At 36.1% G+C, this 17,240-nt stretch overlaps 2 protein-coding genes across 5 annotated transcripts in view; one reads left to right on the top strand and one right to left on the bottom strand.

Annotated features, from left to right (window-relative positions):
• UNC13C (unc-13 homolog C) overlaps positions 1–14,850 on the bottom strand; it is a 239,651-nt gene extending 224,801 nt beyond the window's left edge. For 2 of the 4 annotated variants that reach the window (XM_074600303.1, XM_074600304.1), the window contains exons 1-2: positions 3,133–3,296; positions 2,155–2,184 (exon numbers count right to left, since the gene is read on the bottom strand). In XM_074600303.1, coding sequence (XP_074456404.1) covers positions 2,155–2,184; positions 3,133–3,202 — 100 coding nt within the window. In that variant the 5' untranslated portion in view covers positions 3,203–3,296. Of the gene's footprint in view, positions 1–2,154; positions 2,185–3,132; positions 3,297–3,571; positions 3,692–8,131; positions 8,199–14,771 lie in introns of those variants that run through there. The other 2 variants (XM_074600306.1, XM_074600305.1) reach the window with 2 other exon arrangements.
• An 804-nt stretch (positions 14,851–15,654) lies between these two features.
• The window catches only part of WDR72 (WD repeat domain 72), a 123,291-nt gene continuing 121,705 nt past the window's right edge, over positions 15,655–17,240 (top strand). The window contains exon 1 of the mRNA XM_074601415.1: positions 15,655–15,764. The gene's annotated coding sequence lies outside the window, so the exon portion shown is untranslated. The remainder of the gene's footprint in view (positions 15,765–17,240) is intronic.

The raw sequence follows: 17,240 nt of genomic DNA, 5'->3' as shown, positions 1-17,240 counted from the left end.
AGAATAAAATTTTAAAAATTTCACAGTGCTTGAAAATATCACTGACAGAAAAAAAAAAGGCAAAAGAACTAAGGGAAAGCTCTACCCTTTAGGGCCTCATACAGGAATCTAAGGCAGCAAAAGGCATACTGCATCATCCCAACGAATTTGGCTGTTCGGAAAAGCTTCTTAGTTTGCATGCGTGTAACACATCCTTTATTAGCCTCCAGCATCCTACATAAGGATCAACACTGACATATGGTTAAAGAGACTTTTTTTTTTTTTAAATAGAACTACTGCCAAATATACATATGAGATGTAGCCAAGAACAGAAGTAATTTTTGAGCTGCCTGTACTGCCACAGGTCAATCAACCAGCCCTAGTTGGAGGGAAGCTGTCATTGTGTACAATGGGCTCTTGAATAAGTTGTATCAAATTACACTGCCATTAACAAAAAGTGTGAGGGAGAAGAGTTAGCTCTGTACATCCTGTATGTAGATCTTATTGATCAGGACCGATGATAATGTTTGACAAAAGGACTAAAGGATGTTATGTAATGGGAACTATTTTTTTTCAATAAACAAAATCAACAGTAATCAATGTTATCTATTTATTTTCTATAATTCAGTGCACCAGTCTTCTCAAACATGTCTTTGTTCTTACACTGAAAAAACTTGACAAAGTCAATACAGATTTAGAAGTCTGGTGACATATTTGTGAGAAATGGTGTCAACAATGCATGATTCACATACCATCCTATTGCTCATTCTGTGTAACTGAGGCAAACAAAACACAGAATCTGCAAATTATTTTGTAGCTGCAAAATTTGTTTGTAGTTCAGAGGCTTGCAACTCAAGATTTGAAAATTTTTCAAAAGAACACTCCATTAAACCACTTTGGCTGAAAAATAGCAACCTACTGTGTTTAACTCCAGCCATTTTGAGCATCCACATCTGTATCTACATTTACATAAAAAAAATACAGTAACCAAAAATAAAAGATAACCACAGGAGAATCACGGAGTTGAGAAACGTGCAGATATCTCAATACTGCTCTCAGTCACCACCTACATAATTTTTCTGCCCAAGAAAACATAGCCAGTTATCAGAGAATACACCATGCAAACCTTATTGCCATTACTTACGGCATTAACAAGTCTTCAACAGCATTCAAAGGAAAATTAAAATTAGTTAACTTTTATCAAATAATTCTGTTTGACAATCACCTTTTGTAAATTATCACCTCTTTTGAGTACCAACAAAATACAAGATTTGCTGAACCCTGCAGAACGTTTTTCTGATTGCATTAGGATTTCAATGAAAGAAAGATGATTCCGAGTCTATACTTCATATGCATACTTCACAGCCTACTGTGAAGAATGACCACAGAGGGTTAGAAGAATCATGTTCCCAGAAACCAGATTAACCTGTGCTAGTTCAGGTTATCTTTCTTTAACCCAGATAACTTTAAACAATTTGCAGAGGTTGCTTAAATGTATTAGCCAGACATCTACTGGCAAATTTTGCTGCATTAATTAGGTTGTATAACAGCTTCTCCTGAGAACTAGTAATTACAAAGATCTCAAAGGCCTTACATTTATAGTCTACTTATGTGTGAGAAATCTCTGGCTGAGTTTGGACTTTCTTTCCACTCTGGCTAAATCTTGGTCCTGGGGGCAGACTTACAGAGCCCTGGGCAGCTTGGTTTTTGATATTTATTGCCTAGGGCCTATACCTGATCTCTATAACTGTTTATCAGTATCTCCCATCTGCATTTCCTCACTGGGAAAATTCAGACACCGTCTCGTCCCTGCCCTAGTGAAGCTAAAATCCTGCACTCTCTTTATATAAAAATAGTTTCTCTTGACCGATGACCCATTTTGGTCATCAAATTATGTAAAAATTCTTTTTAGTGTAAATATCCTTTAAATACCACTGGTTTGAGAAACAATAACAATTAATAACTGAAAAATACAGATTGTCCGAGGCCACCATCTTGTTATTTTGATCTTTAAGATATATGTATATTTTTTAATTCTTTCCTCATTCATTTTGTACCAAACTGTTGATAAAATGTATGCAAGTAGTCACGGGTTTAAGTTATTCTTTAGTGTGATACATGCATGCCCAAGGAATAAAAATTTAAAGCAGAAATTAAAAGGGAAATCAGACTTACCAGCTGCTTTATCCAACCTTCCTTTTTTCACTATATATAAAAAAAGAATTGATTATATGCAGATAATACTTTAATAATGCTTGCCAACAAAGTTTGTAAAAAAAAAAACAAAACCAAAAAGCAAACAAACAAAAAACCTAAGGGATTTCTGTGGTATAGAAAACCTCAATCAAAAATTAAAACAAGTACTCTTAAAAAACTGTAAGCACCTTCATGGCAAGATAATATGCTTACTTGGAATTCTTTGGAAAAGAAAACATACAGAAAGTCTTCGCAGCTTACAGAAACCTAGTAAACCCGTAACAAACAAACAAACATCCTTTGTGTTGGATACAGCACAAAAGGGAGAATGGAGAGCAGGTGACCAGGGAGCGTAGCATACTATCCATCACCTCATAATGCTAGTTTAAAATTCTTCTCAATAATAGTCACAGAAGGCTCACAGACTTCATATAATCTAAAGTAGCTTCTTACAAAGTATCATATTACAAAGAATCTTTTATTACATTGTATTTAGTCTTCCTATTAGAAAAGACATACTGCAGTAAACACCTTACCAAGTAAAAAGTGAACATTTCAAAACCTGACTTTATTCAATAGCCTTAAGTGCTACACTGTGGTATCACTTCCATTAATGAAAAATGCCCTGAAGCTAATAAGACTGTGATTTAGATATTCATCATAATTATGAAAATCTAACCAGTTCATCATTTTGTATCGTGCCTGACTACTAAAGTCATTGAATTTAGACTTTTAAACAATATCATTAAATATTCTTTACATTTTCCTGACATATCGATGACAGTTCAGTTCAATTTGAATGAAACATGACTGCAGACCTACAAAAATTTAACCCGCTCTTAAGAATATACTCATGTATATCATACATTTCATTACTATACTTAGGACCTAGTAATTGCTAATAAAACAAAACGTTGAGTCCACAACTTTACACCTCAAAGGTTCCCAAAAGCTTACCATCATTCTCCGAGTCCCTTCCCACTTGCCTAACTTCACCCACAATTCTTTTCCTTATTCTTGCTTTCATCTATCCCTAAACATCCCTAAGTATTCTATGGAATTGCATCATATTTGCAGAATGTCTATCTGACAGCCTGGATAATTCCATCATGTCTCACACTGAGAAAGCTTTCACTTTCAGTGCAAATGGGGAGAGGCCAAACTGTCGCTGAGCCACAAGCAGAGTCCAAACACTGCAGCAGTTCAGCTGCACGGCAAGAGTGCAGAATTTACACACTGCACTTACGTGAATTCCCTTAAAGGAAGTACTTCAAGAAATATTCCCATTGACTTAAATGAGCAACGCACATCTGCAGTTTATGAAGTTGCTATATATAACCACCTACTAAATATTTGTCACATTGGTGAAGGAGCTTGCGTGATAAGAAAAACCTACCTTTTACAGAGAGAAGTTCCATTCCAGTAGAAAAATATTTTAAAGAACATAAATCAAAATTAATTTATATATATATTTTTTTACAATCGGGGAAAAATTTAGTTTGGCTTGAAGACTAAGTTACTCCTTTTCTCCTGTTTCCTCACTGCAAGTATTTGCACTTTTCCTGCATGCTCCTCCCATGTTTCACATGGAGAAAAGCCAGCCAATTGATGGAGCAGTGAAAGACCAACAATAAATTCTTTCTGCCTCTATACACACTCTTGAGATGGAAGAGGAAAGGAGAAATACTACAACTGTTTGCTCACCCTCATTTCCTCAACTTTTATCTGTTGTATGCAGCTGTCTAGTCTAAACACATTTTTGAATGCCAACTTTGCCAGCAATAACAAACCTCAGTGCAACTACTTTGTTAAGAACATACTTTGATTTTTGCATTTCACAATTTTCCACTTGCAAAGCATCTGAAGTGGAATACAGAAGGTTTAAATTTTTATTTTTTTTTAAACACAGATTGACATACTAAGAACTCTTATTTTACTCTATTACTTATAGCTAAGCATAAGTAGCCTTAATTTTCTAAAATAAAGTATGAATAAATATTGCAAAGAAATACAAGCTGAATTTTAATATACTTCATGAATTTCTAATTATATTGCAGCACTTCGTTGGATTCTCATGCAATGTTAAAATATTTTAAAACAATACTCAGAACACTGATATCATGCAAAGTGGTGTTTATGACTACTTGTTCAGATGAATACTGGGGTTTTTTTTTTTAGTTTTCAGTGGTGGTCAACAGTGTATATATATCCACATAATGTAATATTTTACTTTTTAAATTTTTCAGTCTCCATCTACTATAATTGTAGCCTTTGGTCTTAGCGTCTTTGGAGCAGAGGGGAATGCATATGCCTTCTGAATTCAGGAGTGGCTGCCTGCAGTTCCAAAGAACTGCGTCTGGATGATGGTCACACCTCAAAAGAGAGGTGAGAGCTCAGACTGTTTAGCCTGAATAAGAGAAAACTTGGGGAGGTGTGGTGGATTTATCAAAGTTTATAAATACCTGATGGGAGGGTGTAAACAAGACCAACTCTTCTCATGGTTGCCTAATAACAGGTGAAGAGGCAATGGGCACAAATTGAAACTCAAAGTTTCATCTGAACCAAGAAAACTCATTTTTACCGTGAGGGTAGTTTAACACTGAGGATGTGGAGTCTTTATCCTTGGAAATACTCAAAACCTGACTGGACACAACCCTGGGCAACTTTCTCTTGCTGACCCTGTTTTTAAGCAAGGATGTTGGACTAGATCTTGAGACATTCCTTCCTTGTGATTCTGTGCTAGCGTGAAAGGTCAAAAATCTGCTAAGTGTGACATTGAAGAAAATTTCGTGCAGCATTTCATGAAAGTCTACAGTCACTCTACATATGTGTAGTCTTGATTTCCACCCCGCTCCCAGGAACGTCTAGCACTTCTGTTGATTTAGGATCATGCTACTATGTCATAATGTGAAGTTGTTAAGATACTACTTTTTGTCTTGTGTTTTAGATTCATATATTTGCATATCTCTCTTCTGAACAAATATTTATTCTGAACAAATCTCCCACAGCAGTCTTATAGTCTTAGAGCCACGTTTCCACCTTATGCAAGCAATGGCGTTCCACTGAAGTTAACCTTGCTAGTCTGGTACATACTGTCTGAGAATCTGATCCCAAGTGTGCATTTGGGTCAAATGAAAAAAATATTTACTTGGAACAAGAATCTAATCACTGCTGACTTAAGGTTCAGTAAATACAGTCCACGGTAAGCCTTAGCATGAGTCAAAGTTACACAGCTGCATCTCCGTATCCTTCTGAAATTGTGCCAACTTTCCTCTTCTTCCTTTCTCCCACTCACCTTCCCAGTATTGGGGCTCTTCATGTGGAATACTGATTTTCTCCTTGAATCCTTGGATTCCAGCAGAAACAGCAGTCGTTGTGGTTTATTTACTGTGATGTCATGATTATTTCTTACATATGCAACTGGGAAAGATTTTATGACTTTACAGTAGAAAATATGCAGACAATACTTGAACACAGGGAGAAGGTCACTGTGGACTGAAAACAGGGCACATGCAAATGCTCTTTCATTTGGAAAAAGCACATATTATATTTAATAAAAGAATAATGAAAAGTACTGAGCTGGAACAAGCTGTCAAGATGGTGTTTGGCTAAAGGGCATACAAGTAGAAGCTGCAGTACAACATGCATGTTTCGCAAACTGAGAATTTCAGTACCTCAAGTAATTACGCTATTACTTAGTCATGCCTTCTGCAATGTTTTCCCTTTTCCATATTACCATTTCTTATTTAATGCCTGATACTACATTTCAGTCCTATAAGTTAACTCCAATTAAAAGGTCCCAACATTGCAGATCTATATGCAGAATCAAGAATTTAGAAAGATATTGAAAAAAAGAAACAAAAGGAATTGTTTACATTGCATTTTTATCTAAGCTATATCAAAATCTGTCTATGCTTTCACTCCTCTCTATTCAATAGAAAAGAGTAATTAGGAACAATGCTGTTATTAAGGATGTGTCATCCAATACCTGACACTGTTGAGTCATCTGCTTCCAAAAGATGTATGTAACTGTTTTTCAATCCAAATTCTCAACTGATATAAGGAGGATACAATTATTTTAATTTGTGAGCTTACTTATTATTTTTTTAAGTGAGAATCTACCTTTTTTTTTTTTTTTTTTACTTCTCTCTCTTTATGTGAATTTATATAGCACATGCTAGCAAACTGAAGACTGCCAACATCTTTCAGTTAATTCACCAAAAGCAAGGAGATTTCAGTCTGATGATTTACCTACTTGGCATTAATACTACATATTGTTCTTCTCAGGAAGTTCCTCCCCTACAGGATATTTGTAATGCAACAACTATGGTCATGAACTCATAGGTTTTAATATAATATGTTGCATAAGGAAAACAAGGAAAGGAGCACATTGGAATACTGATTGCAAAAACATGTGGAAGACAACTGCTCAACTTTCACAGCAAAATGAAAACACAACCTATTGCTGTTTTAAGATATCTTAGTTATAGAAGCAAATTATAAAAAATAAACTTGGTGGGAAAAAAAATTTAGCCAAATTTCAATTGATATTACAAATATAGAGTGGAGGAACAGTTTCCGTACATCCCCTACATTTCTATCTGTGAACATTATGAAGCCATCTTTTCTTGCTCACTTTTATGCTAACTTATGCGTATTTTTAAAGAACTTTTGACCCGGGAACACCAACATTTTAACTGTCTTTTTTCTGAAATTTCCCCCTTGAGAAGAAAGGGAGTTTGCTCCTTTGCAAATTAGTGAGTGAAATTTTCAGCTGATCGCCATTCATCGGCATCTCTTCACAGTAGCACATGAAGAAATATACCAGGCACCTCAGAAGACTAGGAGATACACTGCTTTTTTTGCCTTCCCCCTGAAGTCAATCATTGGCTTAAAATAAGAACTAGTGGGAGAAGATTTTTGTCTATTATGGGAAAAAATTATGCACTCTTCAGATCAAATTCAAAGATAAACAGCAATATATCATTATTGTGTCATAACAACAAAGAAAGCTGAAACCAACGAGAAGGAATTCAATAAGGAAAGCAAGAAAAATAAATAATAAAAAAAAAAATCAGGTTTTCCAGCCAGTTCATTTCTACCTTTCAGAAGTATAGATTCTGCATCCCCAGGTGTATACTATAATTTTCAGTAGACTCCATAAGTGATAAAAGATAGAAATAATGAACTCAGTAACAAAATATGCTATCAAGAGATACATCATCAAAGCGACAGGATAAGCAGAAAATCAATCAGCTGATTTCTGACCCTGAGAAACTATGAGCAATACTGAAGATAGGAACTACAAATTAGATCAGTTTTGTCCTTGCCTCCAGAAGATAGGCACAACTATGGCTAGGGATAATAGGTGATGTGTTCCGGGCTTCACAAGAATCACCTTGATAAATGAGTTCAATGCACTCCATTTACCCTTTTCCAACAGGAAACAAAGGAAGAGCCCTCCTTCAAAGCGTTATGTGTTATTAACCATCAAGTACATAGATACAAATTTTATTGAAATATCTATTCACTACAGTTTTGGAGATTAATAACAAAAAGTTAAGCCACAGCAATAAAAAAAAAGATGAAGTTTTAACACAAAGAAAAATACAATAACATATCATAAATTCATATTCTACCTGTCATTTGTAAGTCACAGGAGCTAGTAGGTTATTAGACTAAAAACAGACTTATCTCACAGGTTAATTCTTATTCTGTTACAGAAAAGTGATATTTCAACTATAAATAAGTGCCACAAATTTCAATGTTTTCAATAATTGAATAGCTGGAGTTAATGAGAAAACTGTATCATTTTTAATTTGGTCCTAAGCTTTCGCAAAAATAGGTTATTCAGTCCAAATTAACCGTAAGGTTTTTGTGTGCAAATTTGCATGTCACTTCACATCTCTCCTTCCTTGACTCCAATTTCATAAAGATTGAAAAAACTATCCGTTACCTGTCTTATGAAAATAGTGTTGGAATTAACATCTGTCCAGTGCTTTGGGATCTTCTCATTAGGAATGCTACCAAAGGAAAGAAAAATATTTTTACTATTTTACATAAATAGAAACTAAATATGTATAAACCAGAACCATTACACTAACTGGGAAGAGGACCACATACTCTGATTACGGTCCTTAAGTTTGGATACTATTCTGCCCCCACTGTGACCTCTGTCTCTTCAACATGGAGTCATTTGGACCACTGAAGTCACGTGCCCCAGAAAGCATGTCCCTTTTGTATAGCAAGACAGATCAAAAAAGCTACCCTAAACAATGCAAAGAAATACAAATCTCGTAAAGAAAAAATTATTTTCTTTTGGAATCTATTTTAAGTTAAACAAGATTTTCTAATGTTTTTATTTCACAGTAGCTCTGCTCAGTGGTATGATTTCTGTAAAATTGCTTACTGCCATGCAAAAATTAAACTGTGCTCATTATAATTAAGGAGGAATAAATTTCAAAAGAAACTCATGAGGCCAAATCAAGCATTTCTACTCAGCAACTGATTATTAAAAGCGCAGGTTGGTTCCCTATGAAAGGAAATGTTTTCCAGTGTCTTGCGTCTCTGTTCCACATGTTCTTATGTAGTCTTAGCTGCCTTCTTGACTACGTTTATTTTACGTTTAGAGACACCTAGTGGCTCGAGCCTGATCTGCTCTGGAAAACTGCAACTATTTCTCATTTCAGAATGAACTTCAGATGTTTTCAGATCTTATTTATCTCTTAAAACACAGCACACTAAACATTTGACATTACCAAAAAGGGGAAAAAAAGTACCAAAATACAGAATTGTATTTCATAGTACAGATGAAAAGTTTGAGATGACAAAAAATATTTTGTCCATTTTTTCCTCGATTTAAATACACATCTGAATAGTAAACATATCCAGTACTTTTTTTTTTAATTATCATAGAAAATTTACCTTGATATTTTCTTCAGAGAATTGAATTTTATTTATCTTATGCACCGGATTTGTTACTTTGGCCTGTGTATCTCTTCCTAAAGATAAATCTCAAACAGATGCCATTTTTCATCATTTCAGGTATGTTTGTATGCATACTGTCATCCCTCTGAATTTGTGATTTAGTAGAGTGCTTGAACCTTGTTGACTATCTTAGTGTCAGCAGACTTGGTCCGCATGGAAAAAAGGTGGCAGAATAAAGCTCCTATAAAGAAATTAGGTAGGGCTCATTAATTCTCCCATCTTGACTCTTAAATGAAAAAATGTTTCTAAGTAAACAGACTAAGAGTCTTAGTTTGACTACTCTGTGATTTAGCACATTAGCAGAATGTTTTCTAACCCAGTCAGCCCTAGTAATCTTATGAGTCTACAATTAGTTACATATGCTGCAAAGTTAATGTGCCTTTTTTTAATGTTTTCAAAAATTCTCCATTCCTAGAACACTCAATGATTGCATTTAATCTGTGAGAATTCTGTACCCATATTTTTAAAACTGTAATCCTCTCTTCAGCTCACTTTAAAAGGCTTATATTCAAGAAAAGACACAGAACCATAATGGAAATCAAGAAGTATGTGAGATCTTTATTTCTTGTATCTCTGTTTAATGAACATATAGGGAGTGCTTAAATGAATATATCTAAAATATCTGTAATAGCTCACCACTTTCAGCCTTTTCTTAAAAAAAATAAATCTCACTTTTTACCCTGAAGACACATTAAATACATACCTACCAGAAACCCAAATATTTCCTATCCTGCTTCTGTAGAAAGACAGAATAGGTAATTTCTTTCTGCTGGATTCTCATGTCCCACAAAAGTATAAAGTGAGTAACTTCTAGACACAAATGTGCCGGCTATAATTGCCTACATTATATAGTCTTACAGGAGCAAGGATACTGGAAAAGGTGTGGTCATGATGCTTATTATGAGGAATTTTAAAATTGGGAAAAATTGTTACAACAATTCCCTTGTGCTTTTCCCTTTAAAATTTAATTTAGAATTCCACACTTTTCCTCAGAAAAACACAAAAAACCTAAACCTATCTCATGCAGATAATCTTGCAAGGCAAAAGTGTGAAGTGAGTAATTACAGCAAGAAAAAAGTCTTTAAGAATATTTTCAAGAAGGACAAAACAAGAAGGTTACTTCTAGAAGCTTAAAATGCAGTTAAACTGCAATTCAACACTAACCAATCACGTTTCGCATTCCAAGCAAAATTAAGCAGTTAATAGGATCTCACTTTCCTCCTTGTTTTCAGTTTGCTCCCTCTAGCATCTCAAAGTATATATTACACTCCTTTATTGTAACAATAAATAAGCAAACACATACTTGTTACTTGTATTTTAAAATTTATAATATTGTGAAACTGCCCTATTTTTGGACCTAGCAGCTACGGCATTATTATTTTCTATAAAAAAACCTAAACCAAAAAGTACAGTTTGTAAATCCAGTAAGAAAGACATGAAGAGATTGAATTCTGTACTAACAAACACTGCTTTGCTTTATTTCCAGAATGTAACAGGTATAGACTTATCTCACCCTTTTATCTGATAGCAATTTGTGAAATAGCATTTATTCTCATAAAAGCACTGATTTAATCAACAGGATTCTTAAGTCTCCAGAAGTATATCCAATGGTGAACATACCCATAGCTTATCTTTGCAAAACAATAGCTCCAGTGACATGAAATGTGACATCTTGTCATCAATATTTCATCACATTATACATAAGATAATACAATAAATTCTCAGTATTTGACAACTATCCCCTAATGTAATCTAAGCTAATGCTATTTGATATTTCGGTATGTGACGTCTGTCAACAGTGTTGTTAACCACTAATTGCTTGTATTCATCTCAAAAACATGCCTTGATTGCTAATTGAGGCCAAATAAATATTTTAGTTTATTGAAGCTACTTTGCTGCCTACTCAGATTAAGAAGAAACTCCTTAAAAGGAGCTGAAGAGAAGAAAGATGGAGAAATTAATTATCGAATGACAATAATCACAACTGAGACTAAAATTATTATATGGTCTGAATTGTTAATAAATTAGTGAGCCAAGATTATTTTTAGTGAGAAATAGGAATGTACAGGTACCTACACAACCCCAGATCATAAGAAACAGGCCCAACTTTTTACACGTATAAAAGCTTTTTTTCAAAGTTTTTTTTAAGTGCTTTTCATTAATAGGTTTCAAGGCTTTTCATAATGGAAGAAAATCTAATTTTTATTAAATTACAGATGAGGAAAATAAAACAGGGGAAATTAGCCGCATAATGTCTCCAAGTAGACCAGTACCCAAGTCTGCAATGCAACTTGGCATTTCTGAATCTAGCGCTAGCTCACCAAGACAAAATAAGTCCTCTTCAACAAAAGAATCTGAAAAAATACTTCACAAAAACCTCATTTTACCGCTTCTGCTACAAACAATTATGTTTGGATAAAATGAGATTAAGTGGTCCGCATGTCAGATCAAAGATTTGGAAGAGAACTAGAGTTAGAATGCTAACCTCCTGCAACAGCACGTGAAAGTAATATCCAAAGAATACAACCAGCAACTGATGACTGTAGCTTTGATGCAGAAAGTTCACTTTTGAAAAGAAGTCTTATTTCCTTCAGAAGTGTTTCTTCCCATGCCTACACCCTTTTCCTGTGTATGTATTCATCTGTGAAGTGCCCTTCCCTCCCTTGTGGGGATCCAATGGTCCAGGACAGATCTCTCTTTTCTCCAATAGAAAGAAGTGATCTGTTGAGCTCAAAAGCGTGACCAGTTTTAATTAATTTTCTTTGTGCATATTCTCCCTTTCCTTACCAGTTGTCAGGTGTGATATTTCAACTTGTGATACATTTAACTTGGACTATGACTCATTATTGATTTCAATTCAAGAATATTCTGTAAACATCACAAGTTATTCATAAAAAGTACTTTGAGCCAAGGTAACTCTTACAGTTTGTTTTCATATGCAAACCCAGCTGATATCACTGCTGGTAGCCTGTGTTCATTCTGCTTTCCCATAATGCAGGTTCTTGCCAAGAACCAGTGCCACAAAACAGGGAAAGATATACAAATACTTAATCTGTGTAATTTTATCATCCTGTATGGGTGTTGTCTTTGCCACAAGATTTTCAACTTAATGCATGTATGTATTCTTACTTACATAAAAAAAAGTTTTTACACCATAAACATCATAAAAATAATTAAAGGATCAAATCTTTAACCTCATCTGATTACTTTTCATACTACTGCTATGGCCTATATGGGATTTTACAGCAGCATAATAGCAGCATCCAGCAATTCTGTTTGCTCAAGAAAATAATGAGATGTCTAAACCAGGGACAGTGAGAAAGGGACACAGCAAGGGAGCATTTCACAGGAAAAGGAGAGAGATAAACCAGATTTCTGTGAACCTGACCATCATATCAACACTTTCAGAAATAACAGGCAAAAGTTATGGAAATGATTCCAATAACTGGTTCACTCTAATACTTAAGGCAAGTCCATTTTTGGCATTACTCTTAAAATTCTAGATTTTGTTCTTGAAACATGCATCAAAACCTCACTTTCTAATTTCTTAAAAAACATTACAACAGAGTTCCCAAACCTTGAACAATGCTATCTTAAAAATCTTGTGATATCTATAGATCACACAATTTATTTTTAGAATCAAGTAATTATTTTTAAAAGAATAGTGGTATGTGAATAATACAATTTGCAGCAGAAGACTTTTATTGCTTACACTGTGATTTGAAATCTGTCTTACCTGAGTACTTTTGACATAGGTTACATCAGTTTAGCTTGAGATATAGTGGTAAATCAATTTGGCTATAATAGCACACATTTGTATGTGGGCATTTTATACTGGCATACATCCAGTTTCTAGCAGTTTGGTACAAGTTAAATTATTTTTAAGCAAAGTTAAATCATATACACAAAAACTGCTGCAGGTTCGGGAAATTTGTTCAACATTCACCCTTATTAAGCTAGTGCAGAAAAACATACTTTGTGTTAAGTCACTACTGAAAAATGCTATTTTAATGATTTACCTGTTTTAGCTCTGTAGCAGTTCAATCGCTCTTTCCAAAATGAATTACTAACATTAGAACTTTAGACAAGGTGTGGGAGGTTTTATTTTCAGGTAGGATCAGTGCTTATAACTTGTAATTTGAGATGCTACCACATTTACAACCGATGAAAAGCTATGTATTTTTAAACACAATGCTTTATATTGTAGACAATATATATATAGAGCAAAATAAATCCACATGTTTTGGGGGGATAATTTTTAACATGTGGAAGCAGTATATATGATACATATAGCTTTCATAACTAGTATTTTTAATGTGCACCTCTAAATATATTTAAATGGTATGGTACTATTATGTGTACAACTTTTATAGAATGAGTTATTTTACCAAGATGACAAATATGGTGTTGAAAGGCAAAATAGAAATCACACAGTTTCACAACCCTCTCTGAGCATAGGATGCAATTAAGGTCTTTGGTGTGACCTTCCCTTTGTGTCAAGTTGTGCTAAAATGTATGTGACAGTTTTTTTTATGGAAGCCTCCACCTATGGATGATTAAGGAGAGGCTGCCAAAATTATTTATTTAGGTTCACAGGCAGAATTCACAATTCACACAAAGTGCCAAAAAAGCATAAGCAATATGTAGTTTATCCATTAGGTTACTTAGTCTCATACAATTATTTCACTTTCTTGATAAGCATCTCTTAGCTACAAAAACTTTAGATGAGGTTCCAGTTATCACTATTGACTTTAAAGGGACAGAATTCATCTTTTCTGAGAAAAATAACATTATTGCTTTTAAAGTAAGTTGACTTGTATCATCTCATTTTGCTTTCAGTAAGATTACTACTAAAATCCCTAGAAGCAAGGCCAGAAAAAAAGTACCTTTGTAAGTTTTCACCTAAGATATATTTCAGTGTTCTTCACTTGGCCTGATGCAACCTAACCAAACACCACCCTTTCCATAAAAGTTATATTTACTTACCTACATAAAATCATTCATAAGATGAAATGGTTTAAGACTCATCTTTAAAGGGTTTTATTCCATTGCATTAAGAATCTCCTGAAATCTGAACTACAGAACTACTAAAACAAAAACAAAAGTTTGGGAGAACTATGTTTCAAAGTGTTACAACCTTTACATACTTTTATTTTCTTTAATTTTTTTTTATTATTGTATTCACTTACTTCTAGAGTATAGCCCATAGATGCAGACTTTAATTACGTTAACACATTTTAGAGCATTACTACTCATCTCAAGGCAGATGCCTCAGGAAAATAGTCTTAGCGTAAATGCAAACTCAATAATAATACTAAAATAAAAACAACACATACTTTAGCTACCATACTTATTACGTTAAAATAGGAGAAGCATTAATATATATACTTAATATACTTAAATCTCTTAAAATATACTTAAAAACCATACTTAAATATCTTAAAAACCTTCCAACTCCCTATGTATTTCAAAAAAACTATCAGGCAACAAATGTAGGAAATCATAATTTTAGTGAAAAGAAGTTTTTTTATAACAATGAGTCTCATTATTTTCCTTACAGCCCTATATGTAGCTCTGACTAAGTATTTCAGCAGTTAAAATGAACTCACATGTATGTTGTACAACCAGTTCAGTTTGGCTCCTCCTAAGAACCTTTCGTAGACTGCTGCTTCTCTGGGACTGGCCTTTGAACAGAGAAGAGAGAGATTTTTGAACAAATATACAATGTATTTCTTTTTCTTACTGTATTCATTGACTATAACTTATTTATTGCTTTCAAGCAGAAATACTTGAATTGAGAAACTCACACCCTCAATAACCCATACCTTTCATACCACGAAGTGCCCAGTTTAATGGTTTCCTGCCCTCAAATACTGACACCGTAGCTGCTGCTGATGCCCACACCTGTGGGAAATCAAGCTCCACCCTGAGAGCACCCTCACCAACGCCGGCCCGCACCTGCACCCCCTCGTTAGGACAACCAGCACCACCTGCTGTTGCACCGCCATCCGACTCCTGCTAGCAAAAATATCCTTTTCACTGTATTTAAAGCAGGGCGAACACTCAAAGCTTCTTATGCCTTGTCGCAGAGGGGGGGGCAATCTCTGAGGGGCAGGCTGGGCCCTCAACTATCCACCCCGGCTTGGGTGGGGGGCGGCCCCGCCCGGCTCTGTGGAGCGCGAGGGGGCGTGCAGAGGGGCAGGTGGGTGAGTGGGGGGGCCGTAGTCCGAATTTAACCCCACGTACTCTTTCTCTGATCCGTATTTCGTCCTGGGCTGTTGGGGCAGAAAGCTACCCCCTAGACCCCTTCCCTCGGCGGGCGCTGGCAGGGCGGCGCGAGCTGTGGGAGCCGCCGGGCGCTGAGAGGACGGCGCGAGCTGCGGGCGGTGCTGGGGAGGGCGAGCTCCCGCTGGCCCGCGCCGCCCTCACTCCGGCCGCCGTGAGGGGCCCAGGCGCGGCCGCCCGGCCGGGGCGGGACCGGGGCCGGGCCGGGCCGGGTGTAGCCGCTCCGGAGCAGCATAAAACCCATCATAGCTCCCTCCCCTTCCGCGCTCTCGCTGCCGCCGGCCGGTCCTCCTCCTGCTCGCGGTGCCTGGCTGCAGGTAAGGGGCTGTGCCGTGGCCTCGCCTGCTCAGCTCGGTTCCAGGCACGGCTCCTCTCAGCCGCCTTCCCCGGCCGGTCCTCCTCCCCGCAGGCCGCCAGCCCGGCTGGGCTGGGGGCGACGAGCCTAGGGCTCTGCTTCCTCGGGCGCCTCAGGAGGGCGATGGAGGGTGGGTTTGGGTTTTGCCGTGGCCAAGAGGAGCGGGGATGCTGGGGAGCACCGCGCTCTCCTCATGGGCGCTGAGCCTCTTTGACTGCTGCGGCAGGTTGTTCTTTCTTGGGCAAATTTCATCCAAGTTTCTGGGAGTTTTGCTTGGTCCTCTGTGTGTTTAGTATCGACTATTTAACCTCATGGTGTTAGATGTCTGAAACTTGTGATTCCAAGATAATCTAATTAATTATATACATTCTATCAATTGTCTTAGACTATACTTATTCGCTGAACTTCTTGCAGAAAAGCAGTAATGTGAAGATATATCAGAGTTCAAAATATTAGCTCATTGAAATGGGAAAATGCTTTTGTGTTGCCTTATTGAGTAGATGCAAAACCTTAGAGTGGAAATAAATTTATATTTGTTTTACAGCAGTTCTGTTCTCTTTTGAAAATGGTTCTGGCTCGAGATTTTTTGAGACTTGCTCAATTACAAAATTAATCAGGATGGCTCACTTAGAGCCTTATGGTGTTTCTGTCATGATTACTTTTCTAGTTGCTGCTAGGAACAGTAGTAGTGTTTTCTTAATATATTATGAAACTTTAGCATGTCAGTAATGCCACTAATACAGAACTATGATCTTTTGGGAATTCACATTGCAAAAATGGCGCTTGTGGTGAGCTAGTTCTGCTCAAAATGTTTGTGTCAGTTGAGTGGGATTGATTACATGACAAGAGTGGGTTTTTCCTATTAAAATTTTTTCAGTGTTAAAATTAGAAGTTTACTGTAACGAAACCTGCAATGCATGCATTGCAATGTATTGAATCAGCTTTGGACTTTGGTTCTGCTTCATAATTAAACAGTGTCTTTTTACTTAAGCAGATTTGACTCTGTGTATATATAATAAATCCATCTGAGTTGTTTACACTAAACAGCTGCATGCCCCATAGCAAAGAACACTGCAGAGAGGCCTGTTGGGTAATTAAGAGTAGTCAAAGAGCAAAATAGAAAAATAAGGAGTTCTTATTCTCAGAGTTCGGAAATCCTTGTGATGCAGTTGATTATACCACTGGTTAGTGATCATGACATCGCTATCCAGAAACTAAAGGCTGATAAAATGTTTTAGTTTTTTTATTTCCAGCATCTGATTCCAATTTTGTTTGTTATTTAAACATTCCAGAGTACAATGTAGCTGAACCAAAAACATTACCTCTCTGACCAACAGGGTTTTTTCTTTATCTTAAATGAGTTCAAGGTCACTTAAGGAAGACAAAATGAGTGACTTAAAGTTTTGATGCATATTCACTGCCTCTATTTGAGATTTGT

The sequence above is a fragment of the Larus michahellis genome, chromosome 9 (genome assembly GCF_964199755.1).
Source record: "Larus michahellis chromosome 9, bLarMic1.1, whole genome shotgun sequence".
Classification (NCBI taxonomy): Eukaryota; Metazoa; Chordata; class Aves; order Charadriiformes; family Laridae; genus Larus; species Larus michahellis.
The sequence above is the reverse complement of the archived record's forward strand: the minus strand, read 5'-3'. Positions and strand labels throughout refer to the sequence as shown.